The sequence below is a fragment of the Balaenoptera borealis genome, assembly GCF_965194805.1.
Source record: "Balaenoptera borealis genome assembly, chromosome: 6".
NCBI classification, from domain to species: domain Eukaryota; kingdom Metazoa; phylum Chordata; class Mammalia; order Artiodactyla; family Balaenopteridae; genus Balaenoptera; species Balaenoptera borealis.
This window is the reverse complement of record NC_138863.1, coordinates 34,107,927-34,127,856: the sequence shown is the minus strand read 5'-3', so window position 1 is coordinate 34,127,856 and position 19,930 is coordinate 34,107,927. Positions and strand designations below refer to the sequence as shown.

Genomic DNA, 19,930 nt, shown 5'->3' with positions numbered 1-19,930 from the left:
CATACATCTTCCAAAATTTTATTAACTTCTCTCACTTCCTTTCCTGTTCTTTGTGTGTATGTTTATACTTTAAAAAATCTTTTTGACTCTGTTATTTTAGTGGCATTTCAAGACAGTGTTCAATTCACCATGTTTAATCAGATTCTATTAGAGACTTTTAAAGCCTGGCCCTAAATTTCAAACTATAACCCAATTAACTGCTGGCATCTCTACCCCCTTAGGATATACACAAAATTGACTTGGTCCTCTCTTTCTCTTGGAAAAATCTAATGTTCTACACAAAATGTGTGTGAATACATGTGGGAGTTGCCATTTTATGATCACCTCTATCTTCAACTTCCTACCACTTCTGAATTCTGGATCTCCATTCTGAATGGTATGGCTCTTTGTTTTTATCTAGCCTAGTATCAATCTAGAAGGGAAACTCAGCTCCTTCCCTCTATTTTCCACACATATACCATTAAAAACAAAATCACACCAACTCCTTTGAGTTTGCAGAAGACTTCAGTGAAGATTTGAGGGGGAGATGGAAGAGAGTTTACATCATAGAAACATAAAGAACATATTAGTTGAATATTAAATACTCCCAGATCTTCACATTTTTAAGAACTTTTCAAGCACTTCACTGTTAACTGTTGGCTATGTTTTCTTTCATCTTCTCTCTACTCAACCCCCCAAATTCTTTATCTCCAATGTAGAGAAAATTACCTTTCTCTTTTGTTTTCTTAAATCCTGCTAACCAAAATGGAATACTGAGCTATCCAGGCTACAACCATTTCCATTTCCCAATCTGATGTCCTAAACAGCTACAACCATTTCCATTTCCCAATCTGATGTCCTAAACAGCTTCCAAAATGGTGTGACTCCATCTGTCTCTTCCTTCCCTCTGCTCCCTCTCTTTACCTCCTTTATCCAGAATGATCTTTCAATACAAATCTGACTAGTGCCCTAAGGGCCAAACTAGCCCTTCATAACAACAGATCCAACTTTGGCACTTGCCTCTTGGCCCTTTATACACCCACTATATTGATTTGGGCCTTCTACCTGGAAAACTTCACCCCTCCTCTTTTTCTGGCTTAAAGCTACTCAATCCTCAGGTTTCAGTTTAAATATCTCTTCCTCCAAGAAAATTGTTCCTGAATCCTGCTGTACTTTAATTAGATACTCCTGCCAGTGGTTCGATAAACACTGGACTTCCCAAATCGTAGCATTTTTCTCTATATTGTCTATTCAGTATCTTCCCCTATAGGATCTACTGTGAGGGCAGAGACCGTGCTCAGCTCGCTCAAAAGTGTAACGTTAGTATCTTGTACGCAGGTTTTGTTTTGAATGAATGAATGAATCCGAATAAAATCGTATTATTAGTGGGTAACACTGTTACCCCAGCAGGTTCATTCCTTTTCTTCCTCATTATCTTTTTCCTCAGCTTTCTCCGCGTCTATTCCTTCTATTTGCCCTGTCTCTTCATCCTATTAGCAGTCTGATTCCCATCTCCACATTCAGTGCCCCAGCCGTAATTCTCTTCTTACCAGAGAGCATTGCTCCCCGCCTCCCCACCCCAAACCCCTGAGAGGCACTTGATCCTACCTTTCACGGCAAATGAGGTAAAGTTATAAATAAATAAATAAATAAATAAATAAATAAATAAACTCAAATTCATTCCCATTATCTTTTTCCTCAAAAGAAGGTATAAAGAGAAACCAATGAACACTTTCAAGATTGCGTCAAGACAGAGGGAGCCCACTAAGCCCACTACAACTCCTCCAGTTTCCTCAGATCTAACCAACACTTCCTTCTCCCTTCACCGGAAACGGAAAGAGGAAAAGCAAAGCCCAGAACCCAGCGCTTAGGGATTCGTTTTCTTCGGGTTTCTTGTGGGCGAGGTCATCAGACCGGCGCCGACTGGAGGGCAGAGCCGTCGCTCTCAGCCAACTCCACCTCCTATTGGCTCCCTGGGGCTCCGCCTCCTGAGCAGGGCGGGAGATTCGGTGTGCAGCAGGGAGGCTGCCCATCCCCCCCGCCCCCTCCCCCCACCGGCCTCCTGAGCGCCCCTGATCGACCCTGCGACCCGGCAACCCTGCTTCTGCACTGCCTGAAAGAATTTGGCCTTTCCCGCTGGGGCCGAAGCCGCCTTTCCAGCGGCGACCATTCAGCGGGGTAGCGTCCGGCAGGCACGAGGCGGCCGCCGCCGCGCCACCCGGAGACCTGGCGGTGCGTGGTTGGGCGGCGGGGCAGCCTGCCTCCCTCTCCTGCTTAGCTCGGGGCTTGTGAGGTGAGTCCAGGTGCACCCAGTCCCCGGCCTTCGCCTCAGCACTCCGGGCAGGGTCGCTGCGCCTCCCTCTCTGCCCTCCCCAGGCTGCCTCCGGCCCCGCCGGCCTGAGGACCCTCGGCTGGCCGAGCACGGCCAGCTGGTCAGTTGCGCGAGGCCCAGACCGAAGTCAGTAAATACTGGTTGAGGTGAGAGGCTCCCTCTTTAAAGACCGTTCCTCTGTCCAGCAGTGATGGGCCTTCTGTGCAAGGGGTGTCTGTTACCAACGTATCTGTTTCCCGGCGCGATGAGCCTTCTGCGTGCAGAGGGAGAACTGTAAAAATCCATACCGAAAGTAGTAAGGTGTCCTGGGAGAGGAGCAGGTACAATGAGGGCTGAGGAGGAAGAGATCTTGTCCCAGAACTACCACTGGAGCGAGAACCCTTTGATGTCATCCCAGCCTGGAATCACCAAATGAATCCTCCTAACTGAACACGGTCACCCTGGGACAGTGCTTGGTTGTAAAATGTTGATAAACCAGGCTCCTTTGGTAGAGCTTTTTAAGTTAAAACAAGTTGATGCATTATTTTTCGCTTTACAGCTGAAATCCTAATAGAACCACTACACCTTCCCCTAGTTAAATTGCAATCTGAAGAAAAATAGCATGGCCCTACACCTTTGTGTGATGGCACTGCACATTAAATGGGCATCATTCATTCAGCATTTATTGAGCACTTTTTCTGTTAGATGTGCTGACGAAAATTGATCAGTAGTCGATCTAAGGAAGAAGTGGAAAATTTTATTTGAGCCAAACAGGGTTATAACTCCGAGAACAGCCTCTCAGAAAGCTCTAAGAACTGTTCCGTTTGTTAGAAGTCAAAGCACTGTTAGATGTTTTTGAGACTGTGGGCTGTACATTAAATGGCATATTATTGACAGTTTACACAATCCAAATCTACACATACAAAGCAGATAGTGGGTCATGGGTCATCGTGGCCCCTTACAAGATAAGAAGGAAGTTATCTCCTAAAGAGGTCTGGTTAATGCAGATGCGCAATACACACTAAAGTGGAGGGAGGAGGCCCAAATAGGCAAAGAAAAATTTTATGTTTATGTTTAAATATGTTTAAATCGTCTTGCCATAAAATATGAATTTTATTTCGTCAGGCATTAGTTGGGATATGGAGTTGTACAAGAGATCTGCATGGTTAGGTTGAAATTTAAAGTAAAAATACCCATAGTAAGGAACCTAGTTAGCATTTTCATAGGCCAAGCACAGGGTCTCATTTAATTGTCACAACTTTGTCCAAAGTCACACAGTTGTAAGTGTGGAGTTAAGATCGGAACCCAGGTTTATCTGATATTAAAATTGGTGCATAGCCACTAAACTATACCACCTTCTTTTTTTAAAGGATTATGTTTTTTTTTAATTTTAGCAAATCTTTTATTTGCTCTCAAAGGAGAGTGTATTGTGTTAATACTCATTTGGTGGTGCTGTATTACCTTGTTAACTCCTTGAAAAGAGCCTACTTAAAAGTAAGCACCAAGACAGTGCCTTGAAGAGTAAGTGGTCACTAAATATTTTCATTTTATTATGAGATTGTACTGGGGTTTTTTTGTTTTTGTTTTCAGAAAATGTTGGAGAAGAAGGAAGGAAAGGTTTCTTTCAAGGTTTTTGTAGAAATTTCAATTTTTTAATTCTGTACTGTATAATAAGATGCCTTAAAATCTGGAAAAGGAAATTACGTATAAATGCATTTGGCTACAAACAAGACTAAGTTAGGCTGCCTCTGTCCAGACAATTCTTACATAAAATACCATACGGAAATTGCCTAGGACAATATTAAGTTGTCTAGAATATTTGTTTTTAAGTTTTCCTTGAAAATCTTTTTTTTTCCCCCTGAAGGGACTACTAAACTTTTGCTAATAAGAGGTAATGTAACTGACCTTTACTCCTTTTGATTGCCAGGAAGCTAAGAGCCCAAATTCTTTGTATGATTTTATTTTTCTGCCTTTCTTTATATTTTCCCTGATCCAGATTCCCTATTAGTGTGTATAGTTTATCATTTGTTGTATTGCACTGCTTATTGTCATTGCTTCAAATCCTTTGTAGAACACAGCAGTATATAGTTTTAAATAATGTAGACTATGCTTCTCTTAAAAGTATGCTTGATAGAACTAGTGATGTTTAACCTAATGAACTAGAAACCTAGAGGAACTGTAGAAGTTCTTGGATATTTGAACCGCTGTGTGGGAGAATGACTAAACATATTATGAATAGTTTCCAGAGGTCAAGACAAGCATTTAGGATAACAGATCTGTATTTAATGGCAGGAGAAGTGTGTCATTTAATAAAATGATCAGGGTCTTTGGAATTAGTCAAACTTGGGTTTCAGCCCTAACGCACTTTCTAATTGTGTGAATTTGAGTGAGTAATTTAATCTTTAACCTCAGTTTACTCATCTGTAAATTGGGGGAATTATATGTATTTTAACCATCTCAGAGAATCTGAGGATTTATTGATCTGGTATATGTAAAAGTGCCTAATACAGTGCCTGACAAACAGCCCCTTAAAAAACTTTATTTTATACAGATAGAAAGAAATTGTGTTTCTTAATTTTGTATAAATGTCACATAGATGCATTAAACTTATTCTCTAATACACCCAATTCCCCATAATAAGAAGCAGTATCATGACTAGAAGGTTGGTCCAAATGGATATGTTCTACTGGCAGTGGCCATATAAATTATAGATGAAGTATAATCTTTGTACACAAAGTATAAACCTAATGGAATTGTTGTGAGGATTAAATGAGAATACATATAGACTATTCAGAAGTGTGTCTAGCACATAGTAAGTGCTCACATTTTGGCCTCCCTCCACCTCCTTGCCCCCAGAAGTTAGATCTTCTCAGTCTCTAAGGCTCCCTGGCCAAAATGGTAATGGTGATTTTGCCCTTTACTGTGCCATCATAACAACTTTGGCTTTGTAAGATCTGCCTTTATCTACTCATCTTGTTTGTTAAAACTCATGAACTTCTTTGGTTGCTTTTGTTTTCCTGTTAGCTGGCCTGACTGAGTTCTTTTTCCAATTACAGGTGACTCTACTTGAATTTCCCAGCTGCAGAATATGTAGTACCTTTAAAGGTAAATGAAAACTGAGACAAATCATTTAAGTGTGCTAGTTACAAAAGAAAACTTGGCAACATTTAGTAAGTTATCTGCATGCAGATAACTGACTCATGGGGGACTCAATCAGTAGATCCTCTTGTCAGGGGAAAAGGCATAAATAGGATTTATGAGAGAGAGAAGAGAGAAAAAAATTCATTTTTTGAGTAAACTGATTAGCTGACAACTAGTTGGAATCGTTTATTTGTTTCAGGCATTAGCATTATAAGTTCTGAAACTAAATTTTGTCAGCATAGCCAGAGTTGATCAAACTTTTGCTTGCCAAATCTGAAATTTGTTCAGTGAAGAACTGACTCTAAAGTACTGGAAAGATTCATGCTTACTCTTTAGTTACCGAGATACCTAGAAAGCCATATTCATGATTGTCAAGTTGTTTGGTGAGCATGCAGTTTAATAGTAAAGGGGGATGCTTGAAGATTATTTGATCCAGGCTTGGTACACCAGTGAAGCACACAGACTTCCCCCAGTGGACTGTATCTTTCTAGTGAACAGATATGAAAATCCACCAAACCATTATTCTTTGTTTGGCTGCCCCTTTTCTAAACTCTCATGTATTAACCTCCCCCTTTCTAATATTGTTGTTATTCTGTATATTGGTTAGAGCTTTCTTTACAGGCAGAATTGTTTTCTTGTCATTATATTTTAGTTGCCTTGATTGGATTTGGCTTTTTCCTAATCTCAGGCACTTCTTCCTCTCTTCCATTTTTCAGTTAAGAATTGAGTTACTTATTATCAAAAACACAGTATCGATACAATAATGAATAATGTATTTTTCATACTTAAAGACTTTTAAAACTATTATGCATTCATTATGTGAATGTTTATTTGGCTGTTGATATGAATTTTTCATCACTTTTGAGTGCTTTATTGCTTTTGTTTAGGTTGGCAATGATGAGCAAGCTGGAATCAAAGGAAGACAAGATGCTGGAGGTTCAGTTTGTTGGAGATGATGATGTTCTTAATCACATTCTTGATAGAGAAGGAGGTACTGAATGATTATACAATTGAAGGGATGCTCATATAATGGTTATGTATTATTTCACTTTAAAAATAATTTAATCTTCTATTTTGAAAATACAGCACAGAATATTTGATCTAGTAAGACTGCAAATAAACCTTAATTTTTAGTTTATTCCATTCAAAATGTTTTGAAAATTAAAAATAATAAAGCCTCATCTAATGTGAAATGCTTAGTAGTGGTGGTAAGTGATAACCACCCATTGTAATTAAAATGTGTAGTTATTTTGACCCCCCAAAATATATAATTTCAAGGTTTTGTTTTTTTAACTTATAAACTGTGAAAGAGAGATCTGTACTTGAATCAAAGAGAAAACACTGAATTTTTTTCCAGCTTTTAAGTAATGACTATGTAATAGTATAGTTTATTTATTTAAATGTAGTGTTTAGAAAGAATTTATACCTGTCATGTTCTAATTCTTTGGATGTTCTTATAGGAGCTAAAATAAAAAAGGAGCGAGCCCAGCTTTTGGTCAACACAAAAAAAATAATAAAGAAGCCAGAATATGATTTGGAGGAAGATGACCAGGAAGTTTTAAAAGATCAGAACTATGTGGAAGTTTTAGGACGCCATGTTCAAGGTATTTGTGGGGTTAGGGGGGTGGTGGTTGTTGGAGTTGGGAGTGTACGCTCATATTTCTGTGGGTGGCCGAAATTGCTTTGCAGGATACATAAAGGTAGTCTGGTAGGTTAGGCAACATTGTGCTACAATTTTTTTCCCAATTTTTTTTTTTAATATTTATTTATTTATTTTGGCTGCGCCAGGTCTTAGTTGCGGCATGCAGGATCCTTGTTGTGGCATGTTGGCTCTTAGTTGCGGCATGTGGACTTCTTGGTTGTGGCGCGTGGACTCTAAGTTGTGGCATGTGGGATCTAGTTCCCTGACGAGGGATCGAACCTGGACCCCCTGCACTGGGAGCACACAGTCTTACCCAGTGGACCACCAGGGAAGTCCCTTTCCCAGTTTTTTAAATTGTAATATACCCATAACATAAAATTTACCATCTTTACCATTTTTAAGTGTACAGTCCAGTTATATTAAATACATTCATAATGTTGTGCTACCATCACCATCATCCACCTCCAAAACTTTTTGTGTGGTGTGCTATATTATTTTATTTCTCATCAGAAGAGCATTGCTTCAGGGCTTCCCTGGTGGCGCAGTGGTTAAGAATCCGCCTGCCAATGCAGGGGACATGGGTTCAAGCCCTGGTCCAGGAAGATCCCACGTGCCGTGGAACAACTAAGCCTGTGTGCCACAACTACTGAGCCTGCACTCTAGAGCCCATGAGCCACAACTACTGAGCCCGTGCACCTAGAGCCTGTGCTCCACAACAAGAGAAACCACCACAATGAGAAGCCCACGCACCACAGCCAAAAGTAGCCCCTACTCACTGCAACTGGAGAAAGCCTGTGCCCGGCAACGAAGATCCAACACAGCCAAAAATAAATAAATAAAATAAATTAATTAAAAAAAAAAAAAGAAGAGTATTGCTTCAGATTTTTTCTCTACAGTTGGAAAGGTTGGAAGCACTGAGTTCCTACTGTAGGTTTTTTAATCTATACATAGTTCTTTTTTTTTAAAAAAAAAACCAGTCTGGTGCTTAAATATTTTTAGAAAGATAGTCTACAGACCAAGCACTCTAAAGTTATTTTTTTAAGATAGCTGTTCTTTTAACTAATTTGAAATAATTTCATAAAGCAAGTCACTTTATTATTACCTTGATCTTCTTTACAGAAATAGTTAGAAGGAAGATTCCAAGAAGTAATGTGTTCCAACCTAGGCATACTAGTGTTATGTTTTTTTACACCTAAGCCGGATTCCTGCCAGATTGTGCTTAAAAAATCTTAGTCTTGAATTATAATTTACTTAGGGCTCAAAGAGCACAGATTTATATTAGGGTGTAAGGAGAATAGACATACTTCAGTTGACTTAAAAAAATAAAGATCAAGGAACAAAATCAGTATTGTTGGGCACTAGGGGCATTGGAGCTGGGAGCATGTTAAGAAATGAGGGACTTTGCTTTCACATATTTCGTGGTCTCCCTCATGTCATCTCTGTGCATCAATTCTGTTCTCTCTATGCCACCTGTCTCCCTCATGTACGTGTCTTTTACTCTCTCATATTTGACTTATAAATGGCCACTGTGACTACTCCCAACCTTTTTGTCACCTCTTGAGTGATACTGCTTCTGGATTTGTTCCCAGTGTTAAATGATATGATATACAAAACAACCATTGTCCCTCAGCAGGCTTACTGGACAGAGCATATTCTTGTTATTTATTTATTTATTTATTTATTTATTTATTTTTGGCTGTGTTGGGTCTTCGTTGCTGCATGCAAGCTTTCTCTAGTTGTGGCGAGCGGGGGCTACTCTTTGTTGCCGTGAACGGGCTTCTCATTGTGGTGGCTTCTCTTGTTGTGGAGCATGGGCTGTAGGCGTGCAGGCTTCAGTAGTTGTGGCACGTGGGTTCAGTAGTTGTGGCTCACAGGCTCTAGGGCGCAGGCTCAGTAGTTGTGGCGCACGGGCTTAGTTGCTCTGCGGCATGTGGGATCTTCCCAGACCAGGGCTCGAACCCGTGTCCCCTGCATTAGCAGGCGGATTCTTAACCACGGGCGCCACCAGGGAAGCCCTTAGGGCATATTCTGAATAGAACTTTGGATTCTTGACTATTGTGTTAGACCTAAGAAGACATTGAAAAAAATATTTTTTCTAAGTGTTTTCTTTAAAATAGCTTCTTACTGTAATGGTAATACATATCTGTAGTAGAAACTCAGTGCTTCCAACCTTTTTCTCGTAACGGCACCCACAGCAAATGATATTTGGAGGCACACTGAAATAAAGCGGAAAATTTGGGATTTCCCTGGCGGGCCAGTGGTTAGGACTTGGCGCTTTTACTGCTGTGGTCCAGGTTCAATCCCTGGTGCAGCCAAAGAAAAAGAAAGAAAAAAGAAAAGAGGAAAATGCTCCAGACCGAGGATAAATGCCTTGGGCTTCTGACCCCTGTTCCCACCCCCTTTGCAGGCCCTGACTGCATCCTGAGAGGCCTGAGAGGATCAATACTCAGCACACCTGTAACCCATGTCTTTAATTTCTGCACACTGGTTGGGGAACTTTGCTTTAAAGCTGTATTTCTCAATCTTTTTAAAATTATTATCCCCTAAGGAACCTTTCTAGACTTTTTCTCCTTATCACCCCCCACCCATGAAATTTTAATACTACATATATGCTGTATGTCTCTTTATGTACTAAGATTCTTTGGAGGGCAACAGACCATTGCAATATCTAAGATGCTTTCCACACTCCCCCTCCTCCCACCAAGAGCCATTTCCATTGCATCAGGAGCAGTATTATTCCTGTTGAGAATGCATGCTTTAAGAACATGGACCTGGGACTTACCTGGCGGCGCAGTGGTTAAGAATCTACCTGCCATTTAGCTATCAGTCATAACAATGTTGCTATGAATATACATCTATCCTGGTATACACACGTACTAGTTTTTCTAGAATATATCCCATGTAGTGGAATTTCAGGGTCATAAGATATGGGTGTCTTCAACTTTACTGGATAAGGCCAGGCTGTTTTTGTGGTTGTTTAACCTGTGGTCTCTTAAAAGTTCATAGAGTCTGTCATACAGACTGAAGTAAGTCAGAAAGGGAAAAACAAATATCGTATATTAACGCATATATGTGGAATCTAGAAAAATGGTACAGATGAACCTATTTGCAGGGCAGGAATAGAGACACAGATGTAGAGAACGGACATGTAGACACAGAGGGGAAGGGGAGGGTGAGATGAATTGGGAGATTAAGAGTGACATATATACACTACCACGCATAAAATAGATGGCTGGTGGGAACCTGCTGTATAGCACAGGGAGCTCAGCTCGGTGCTCTGTGATGACCTAGATGGGTGGGATTGGGGGGTGTGGGGGTGGGAGGGAGGTCCAAGAGGGAGGGGATATATGTATGCATAGAGCTGATCCACTTCGTTGTACAGCAGAAACTAATACAACATTGTAAAGCAATTATACTCCATCAAAAAAAAAAAAAGTAAACTGAAAAAAAAAAAGAATCCACCTGCCAATGCAGGGGAGACGGGTTTGAGCCCGATCCAGGAAGATCCCACATGCTGCGGAGCAACTAAGCCTGTGCGCCGCAACTACTGAGCCTGCGCTCTAGAGCCCGCGAGCCACAACTATTGAGCCCGTGCACCACAACTACTGAAGCCCGCACGCCTAGAGCCCGTGCTCCACAATAAGAGAAGCCACTACAGTGAGAAGCCCACTCACTTCAAGGAAGAGTAGCCCCCACTCGCTGCAAATAGGGAAAGCCCACGCGCAGCAACGAAGACGCAGCCAACGAAGAAGCGTTGGCGCGGCCAAAAATAAATAAATTAATTAATTTTTAAAAGAAGAACATGGACCTGTTGACAGTTTGGTGTGTATCTGTCTGTCTGCACATGCATGCACACACATAAGTTTGTCTCGAGTCCAGGAAATGGGGCTGTTCATTTGGCTATGGGCATGTACGACAGAGGAGCCCGTAACTTACAGTTAAGTCTTGCAAACGTGACTTTTCCTGTTTTGCTTTGTTTTTTCTTATTTGCCAAAATGTGTATGAGGTGGAGAGTGGTGTTTCAGATAAGGTGTAGGAAGGAGAGTTTTCTTAGTTTTCTTTTTTTTTTTTAAATGTGTGTTTTTATTTATTTATTTATTTTGTTTGTTTGTTTTTTTGTTTTTTTATGTGGGATCTTCCCAGACCAGGGCTCGAACCCGTGTCCCCTGCATTAGCAGGTGGATTCTTAACCACTGCGCCACCAGGGAAGCCCTATTTATTTATTTATTTATGGCTGTGTTGGGTCTTCGTTTCTGTGCGAGGGCTTTCTCCAGTTGTGGCGAGCGGGGGCCACTCTTCATTGCGGTGCGCGGGCCTCTCACCACCGCGACCCCTCTTGTTGCGGAGCACAAGCTCCAGACGCGCAGGCTCAGTAATTGTGGCTCATGGGCCCAGTTGCTCAGCAGCATGTGGGATCTTCCCAGACCAGGGCTCGAACCCGTGTCCCCTGCATTGGCAGGCAGACTCTCAACCACTGCGCCACCAGGGAAGCCCCCTTAGTTTTCTTTTAATGTTTTCTTTAGGGAAGAAAAGGTGACATCTATTACCATCTTCTTTAACTTTGAGATACGGAACAATAAGCTTCTGCCTAATCCTTAATTACAAACAGAAGACAATAAGGATTTTTTTTTTTTTTTTTGGCCACACATCTTACTTAGTTCTCCAACCAGGGATCGAACCTGTGTCCCCTGCAGTGGAAGCACTGAGTCTTAACCACTGGACCACCAGGGAAGTCCCGATAAGCATTACTTTTAAAACACAGAGAGACATTTCACAAAGAATCTTAAGGAATATTTAAAAGGAAAAAAACTTTTCAACAAGGACCTTTAAATACTTTATTAATCAATCCCTTTACTTACTATTGAAGTATAAGCTGCTTCTTAATAAGCAACACATATCTTGACATACCTGGCATAACTCTTATATTCTATTAATCCATTCACTCTGGTGAAAAATCATTGCATGGAGGTGCTAGGTGATCTCAGGCATTAAACAGAAGGTTTTCCGAAAGTTCTCCCCCAATCAGACAGGTGTCCTCAAGAGCAATTTGTCTTATTGATGCTTCTCTTAAACAATTGATTTGTTTTTTAATTTTATGAACAGAATAATTCTTTAATTGATTATAAGTTGGCTGTTAGAAAATTCTGAGACAAATATGTGGTTTATCCATAGTATTTTAAAAAATTTATTTATTTATTTTTGGCTGCGTTGGGTCTTCATTGCTGTGTGCGGGCTTTCTCTAGTTGCGGCGAGCAGGGGCTACTCTTCCTTGTGGTGCACGGGCTTGTCATTGCAGTGGCTTCTCTTTTTACGGAGCACAAGCTCTAGGCGTGCGGGCTTCAGTAGTTTTGACTCGCGGGCTCTAGAGTGCAGGCTCAGTAGTTGTGGCACACGGGCTTAGTTGCTCTGCGGCATGTGGGATCGTCCCAGACCAGTGCTCGAACCTGTGTCCCCTGCACTGGCAGGAGGATTCTTAAGCATTGTGCCACCAGGGAAGTCCCAATCCATAGTATTTTTAATTTAGGCTTATTCAGCGTTCCATTTTTGAACTTAAGGGTGATGTCAGATTCTTAATTGTGGTTAAATTAAAAATCTATTTTTTAAAATTGTGGTAAAATATTGTGGTAAGATATACATTAATATAAAATTTACCATCTTAACCATTTTTAAGTATATAGTTCAGTATTAAGTATATTCACATTATTTTACAACCGATCTCTAGAACTATTTTCATCTTACAGAACTGAAATTCTGTGCTCAATTAAACAACTACCCAGTCCCCCCTCCCCCCAGCCCCTGGAAGCCACCATTCTACTTCCTTTGACTCTGTGAATTTGACTACTCTAGGTACCTCATATAAGTGGAATTGTACACTATTTGTCTTTTTGTGTTTGCCTTATTTCACTTAGCATAATGTCCTCAAGGTTCATCCATGTTTAGCAAGTGTCAGAGTTACCTTCCTTTTTTTTTTTTGAATTTCCTTCCTTTTCAAGGCTGAGTAATATTGCATTGTATGTATATACCACATTTTGTTTATCTGTTTATCTGTTGATGGACATTTGGGTTGCTTCAGCCTTTTGGCTATTGTGAAACTAATGAGAACATACTGTATAGCACAGGGAACTCTACTGAGTGCTCTGTGGTGACCTAAATGGGAAGGAAATCCAAAAAAGAGAGGCTATATGTATATGTAGCTGATTCACTTTGCTGTACAGTGTAATAATGCTCCTAGGAACATGGGTGTACAAATATCTCTGTGAGATCTTGATTTGAATTCTTTTGGGAATATTCCCAGAAGTGGAATTGCTGGATCGTATGGTAATTCTATTTTTAATTTTTTGAGGAACCACCGTACTGTTTTCCATAGCAACTACATCATTTTGCATTTCCACCAACAATACACAAGGGTTTCAGTTTCTCCACATTCTCACCAACACATGTTGTTTCTGTTGTTGTTGTTTTTTTAATAATAGCCATCCCAATGTGTGTGAAGTAGTAGTGTTATTTCTTTCTAAATTTAACATACTGTTAAATTCTTAGAGATTATTCTCTGGACAAAAAAAACTCTAATAACTGAATAATAATATATTCTAACCTATAAATAATACATAGTTTCCTCTGTTAGACTTCTGAATTATTTCTAAGTTTTTATTATTATAACTAATGTAGTAGTGATTACCCTTGAACATAAATCTTTGTTCAGATGTCTTATTTTTTTCATCAGAGATTCCTCAAATAGAATTACTGGTGAAAGTATATGAACTTAATTTAAAAAAAAAGTATATGAACTTTATAAGGCTTACATATTGCTAAATTACTTTCTAGGAAGATTGTATCAACTAGTATTAAGATCCCTCATCAGCATTAAACATTTTTTCTTTTATTTATTAGCCATTTTAACTTCTTCTGTGAATTGTATGTTCATAGTTTTTTTGGTATTGTCTATTTTGAGTAATTTTAAAACTATTAAAAAGTTTTATTTATGTATTATACTAAGTCCCTGTTGGCCAGTGTGATTAGAGCCATTGTTAATTGGTCAGTTTATCAAAATATCAGAACAAGGAAATCATAAAAATAATTATATACTGTAAACATTTTGTTTTACATATGAACATATATGTAGCTATTTATGTATCATTGTCTTTTCTTTAAATATAAATTTGCCAGTCAGCTGGCTGAAGAACAGCAGCACCTTTTTGTTCTGGTTTTGGGTTTTTTTAGATAGCATATCCATAATGTATTATCTAGGATTTCAAGTTTTATTTCCTTCCATTAGATTGATCATTTAAAGACACTTCTCATGCAGTCTGAATGTAGTGTGCTTTTATGTTTTTCAATTTTTTTTTACATCTTTTATGGTTTCTCATCCATACCTAATTTGAAATCAGTTGTTTTAGTTAATAACTTTTATCAAGTCTTTCTAAAGCATTTAATTTAGTTTACATAGAAACTACTTGATATTTTTTATTCATATTTTGTCTGTGTGCCAAACATTTAATTTACATAATTACAGTAACAAGTTCTCCATAAACAGACTTATCCATATGTGCATATTATAGATATATGATAGAGGTAGCATTGCAGATCACTAGGCTAAGGATGAACTGGTCAATAAATAGTGTTGGAACAATTGAGTATCCTTATGAAAAAAAGAAATTGGATTCCTAACTGCCATCATAAACAACTTAATTACCTTAATTAAAGATTTACACATGAAAAGCAAATTATAAATGCTTTTACAAGAAAATATAGGAGAATATGGCTTTGGTCTTAATTATAGAAGAATTTCTTTAAAAATGTGTAATCAAAAGAAAAGATTGACAAACTAATTAAAATTCAGAACTTCTCAAGAAGACAAACCACAGCTAGGAGAAAATATAGCAAAAGACATATCTATTAAAGAACTGTTACCCAAAATATACAAAGAGCTCTTAAAACTCAACAGTAAGAAAACGAACAACCTGATTAAAAAATGGGCAAAGGACCTGGACATCTCACCAAAGAAGATACACAGATGGCAGATAAGCATATGAAAAGATGTTCAACATTATATGTCATTAAGGAATTGCAAATTCAGACAACAGTGGGATACCACTACACATCTATTAGAATGGCCAAAATCCAGGACTTCCCTGGCGGTCTAGTGGTTAAGACTTCACCTTCCAGTGTGGGGGTTACGGGTTCGATCCCCGGTCGGGGAGCTAAGATCCCACATGGCTCATAGCCAGAAAACCAAAACAGAAAACAGAAGCAATATTGTAACAAATACAATAAAGACTAAAACAAATGGTCCACATCAAAAAAAAAAACTAAAAAAAAAAAAAAAGAATGGCCAAAATCTAAAATATTGAGAACACCAAATGCTGACAGAGATGTGGAGTAACAGGAACCCATTTACTACTAGTGGGAATGCAAAATGGTACAGCTCCTTGGAAGACAGTTTGGCAGTTTATTACAAACTAAACATATTCTTACCATGTGACTTAGCAGTTGTGTTCCTTCGTATTTACTCAAATGAGTTGAAATCTTTTGTCCACCCAAAAACCTGCACACACAGATGTTTGTAGCAGCTTTGTTCATAATTGCCAAGGCTTAGAAGCAACCAAGAAGTCAACCAAGGATAAATAAACTGATACATCCATGCAGTGGGATATTATTCAATGCTAAAAAAAAAATAATAAGTTATCAATGTATGAAAAGACATGGAGGAGCCTTAAATGCATATTGCTAAATGAAAGAAGTCAATCTGAAAAGGCTACATAACTGTATGATTCCAACTCTATGACATTCTGGAAAAGGCAAAACTATACAGACAGTAAAAAAAGACATTGGTTGCCAAGGGTCGGGGTAAGGAAGGGATGAATAGATGGAGTACAGAGGATTTTTAAGGCAGTGAATCCATTCTGTATGATACTATAATGATGGATACACGTCATCATACTTTTGTCAAAACCTATAGAATGTACAACAGCAAGAGTAAACCATAATGTAAACTATGGACTCTGGATGATAATGAAGTGTCAACATAGGTTCATCGATTCTAACAAATGTACCACTCTGTTTTTTGTTTGTTTGTTTGTTTTAATTTTAATCATTTATTCATTTTGTTTGTTGTTTTACAAATGTACCATTCTGGTGTGAGATATTGATAATGGGGGGAGGCTGTGGATATGTAGGGCAGGAGATACATGGGAAATCTCTGTACCTTCCACTTGAGTTGGTTGTGAACCTAAAACTGCTCTAAAAAATAAAGTCTTTTTTAAAAATTCAGTACTTCTCTTCATCAAATGACATTATCAAGAAGTGAAAAGACAAGACACAGGATAGAGAAGATATTTCTTCTTCTGGAAATAAGAAACCCGTAAAAAGGTGTTAAGCTTCATTAGTGACTAGGGAAAGGAAATTAAAATGCTTTTGCCCGTGAAATTCATTTTGTACCCACTAGATTGGCAAAGATTAAGGAGTTTAGATAATACCAAGTGTTCGTGCATATACACACCAATGGGAACTCTTAAGCAGTAAAGGGAGCAAACACTGACTTTGGAAAAGTTTGGCACTTTAATAAACTCATTAAAAGTTTGGGGACTTCCCTAGCATCACAGTGGTTAAGAATCTGCCTGCCAGTGCAGGGGATGCAGGTTCAATCCCTCGTCCGGGAAGATCCCACATGCCACGGGTCAACTAAGCCCGTGCGTCACAACTACTGAGCCTGTGCTCTAGAGCCCACGGGCCGCAACTACTGAGCCTGTGTGCCACAACTACTGAAGCCCACACGCTCTAGGGCCTGTGTGCCACAACTACTGAGCCCACGTGCTGCAACTGCTGAAGCCCACATGCCTAGAGCCCATGCTCTGCAACAAAGAGAAGCCACCACAGTGAGAAAACTGCACACCACCACAAAGAGTAGCACCCGCTCACCACAAGTAGAGAAAGCCCACTGGCAGCAATGAAGACCCAATGCAGACAAAAAAATTTTTAAAAAGTTTGGCACAATAATAAACCCATTACATGTTAACATAAATTACATGTATTTTGATGAAAAACATCTATTTCAAAAAATTATTGAAGAGGGCATAGTTTTACATTTTTGCAAATCTCTTTAATGTCTGACCTAATAGACAACAGCTGGATTTTCATATCTGCTCACGCATTCTGTTAGCTGACAGGATGGTGATGTCACCACACATCATGTAGTTTCTGGATTACCTCAACATACACTCATGATTGAGGGTCTGAAAGTCAGATCTTGTCTTAGTGTTACTATGAAACAGTTTCAGCCTCAGGGACCTCAGAGACGCCCTACCCGCCACCCTGCAACAGACTACATTTTTTTTTTTTTAATTTTATTTATTTATTTTATTTTTGGCTGTGTTGGGTCTTTGTTTCTGTGCGAGGGCTTTCTCTAGTTGCGGCAAGCGGGGGCCACTCTTCATCGTGGTGCGTGGGCCTTTCACTATCATGGCCTCTCCTGTTGCGGAGCACCGGCTCCAGACACGCAGGCTCAGTAATTGTGGCTCATGGGCCCAGTTGCTCCGTGGCATGTGGGATCCTCCCAGACCAGGGCTCGAACCCATGTCCCCTGCACTGGCAGGCAGATTCTCAACCACTGCACCACCAGGGGAGCCCCAGACTACATTTTGAGAATCACTGTGATAGCAAGTAGACTACTAGCCATGAGTGTCCAGTATGTTGTAGGTAGCAGTTGTTATTTAAAGGGAGGATTAAAGAATGAAATTAAGTCAGGGTCTTAGTTGAGAGTAAGAGAACTTCTATCATATAACAACTGTTTAAATCTCAACCTCAGGGCTTCCCTGGTTGCGCAGTGGTTAAGAATCTGCCTGCCAATGCAGGGGACATGTGTTCGAGCCCTAGTCCAGGAAGATCCCACATGCCGCTGAGCAACTAAGTCCATGCGCCACAACTACTGAACCTGTGGACTGGAGCCCACGAGCCACAACTACTGAGCCCGCGCTCCTAGAGCGCATGCTCTGCAACAAGAGAAGCCACTGCAATGAGAAGCCCATGCACCACAACGAAGAGTAGCCCCCGCTCGCCACAACTAGAGAAAGCCCGCATGCAGCAATGAAGACCCAACGCAGACAAAAATAAAATAAATGAAATAAATAAATTTATAAAAAAAAAGAAAGAAGCATAACTAATAAAGTTCCTTTTGTTCTCCCTCCTCAGGGGCAACTTCTATCATGAATTGAATGCATATCCCTCTAATCTGGAGTGTTTTTTAGTGGGCTTTTTATTGTTGTTGTGTTTGTTTATATATTTTTGTGTATCTGTGAATAACATGTTTTCTGTGTTTTAAAATTTATATAAACAGTATCATAGTCTACTGTGTATTTTAGATATCTTATTTATAAATATGTATTGTTAAACATTTATGTAAGACAGTGAGGGGTACAAATCCTAAGTTTTTGTTAAAATTCTGTCTTTTTTTTCCTATTAATTAACCTCACCCATTTTTCCTAAATGTATGTTGCATTTTTCTTTCAGAATCCTTGAAAAATGGCTCTGCTACAGATGGTGGGAATAAAGTTTATTCTTTTCAGAATAGAAAACACCCTGAAAAGATGGCTAAATTAGGTATGTTGCTTTTCTGACTTCTGTAATCACTATTCACCTTTTCTAAGAAGGTGTATTTAACCACATTTCCCACTGTTATCACCCCATTGCATTCACTAAAAGAATGAATGAGAGATGTTATTTTATTTTCAAGCATACTTAAAGTTATTAGTTTTTTTCATGCTCAGATGTCTTCTGTTCTTAGCTAGGTTCTAAGGTTATAGTAGAGACCCTGTCTTAGATTCCTTCCCACAACATCTAGCATAGGCTCTTAACAAATTTTTGTTACGTAAACGAGTGACTTAAGTCACACAGAGATATTCTGAATTTATTGAATAAGAGTTTTATACTGTATGTGGAAGAAAAGAGTTGTTCGTATTATAGAAAATTATTTATGTAAAATTGTTAGGAATGGGCTGTTCTAAAATTTTTCTTACCCAGGTTACCACTTATACTAATTACACATGAATTACTGATTTTCAGAGACCTAAACTTAAATAAATTATATATAACATTAAAATTAAACTGGCAATTTAATTCTTTTTAAAAATTCAGGTGGCACTATTCTTGGATCCTGTGGCATGAGGGGTCATCAGTTTTGAAAGCTTTGAGGAAAGGAAATAACATGTGAAAGCACTTTAAAATTAAGGACGTCCATAAGTATATGGAAGTTTGGGAATACCAAAAAGTTAAGAGCAAGGGAATAATAATTAACTACCTGGCAAAATGTAGTCGTTGTACAAGAGGACTTATAATCTTATAATTATAGAACATCTATATATGTGTCTTAAGTGGTGTATTTTTATGCAGTCATTGTAGCCAGTGATCATTTAAACATTCAAAGTCAAATGAATGTCACACTTGTTGAGTGTTGACACTGATGAGGGACATAAAAGAAGTAATTATAAGACCTGTGTTTCTGAACATAATACAATTTAAGCATTTGCAAAATTCAGTTTTTCTGAAAGGTATAATATTATATGCATCATTAATTTTGAACCTAACATGGTACATACAATAATTTACACTAATTGATGTGTTTCTTAGAGTTTATTATCTACATAAAGAAATTTAAAAAGTTTTTGATACAAATGAACTTATTTACAAAACAGAAATAGACTCACAGACCTAGAAAACACACTTATGGTTACCAAAGGGAAAAGTGGGGGGAGGTTTAAATTAGGAGTCTGGGATTAACAGATACACACTACTATATAGAATATAGATAAACAGCAAGGATCTACTTACTGTATAGCACAGGGAACTATGCTTGATATTTTGTG

General features: G+C 38.9%; 1 protein-coding gene across 4 annotated transcripts in view; it reads left to right on the top strand.

Moving 5' to 3' along the window:
- Window positions 1-1,965: 1,965 nt before the first annotated feature.
- Window positions 1,966-19,930, top strand: part of ORC2 (origin recognition complex subunit 2) — a 49,893-nt gene continuing 31,928 nt past the window's right edge. Inside the window, exons 1-5 of one of the 4 annotated variants that reach the window (XM_082397077.1) lie at window positions 1,966-2,272; window positions 5,347-5,395; window positions 6,319-6,422; window positions 6,892-7,035; window positions 18,579-18,668. In XM_082397077.1, the coding sequence (XP_082253203.1) occupies window positions 6,326-6,422; window positions 6,892-7,035; window positions 18,579-18,668 (331 nt within the window). In that variant the 5' untranslated portion in view covers window positions 1,966-2,272; window positions 5,347-5,395; window positions 6,319-6,325. The remainder of the gene's footprint in view (window positions 2,273-5,346; window positions 5,396-6,318; window positions 6,423-6,891; window positions 7,036-18,578; window positions 18,669-19,930) is intronic. The other 3 variants (XM_082397074.1, XM_082397076.1, XM_082397075.1) reach the window with 3 other exon arrangements.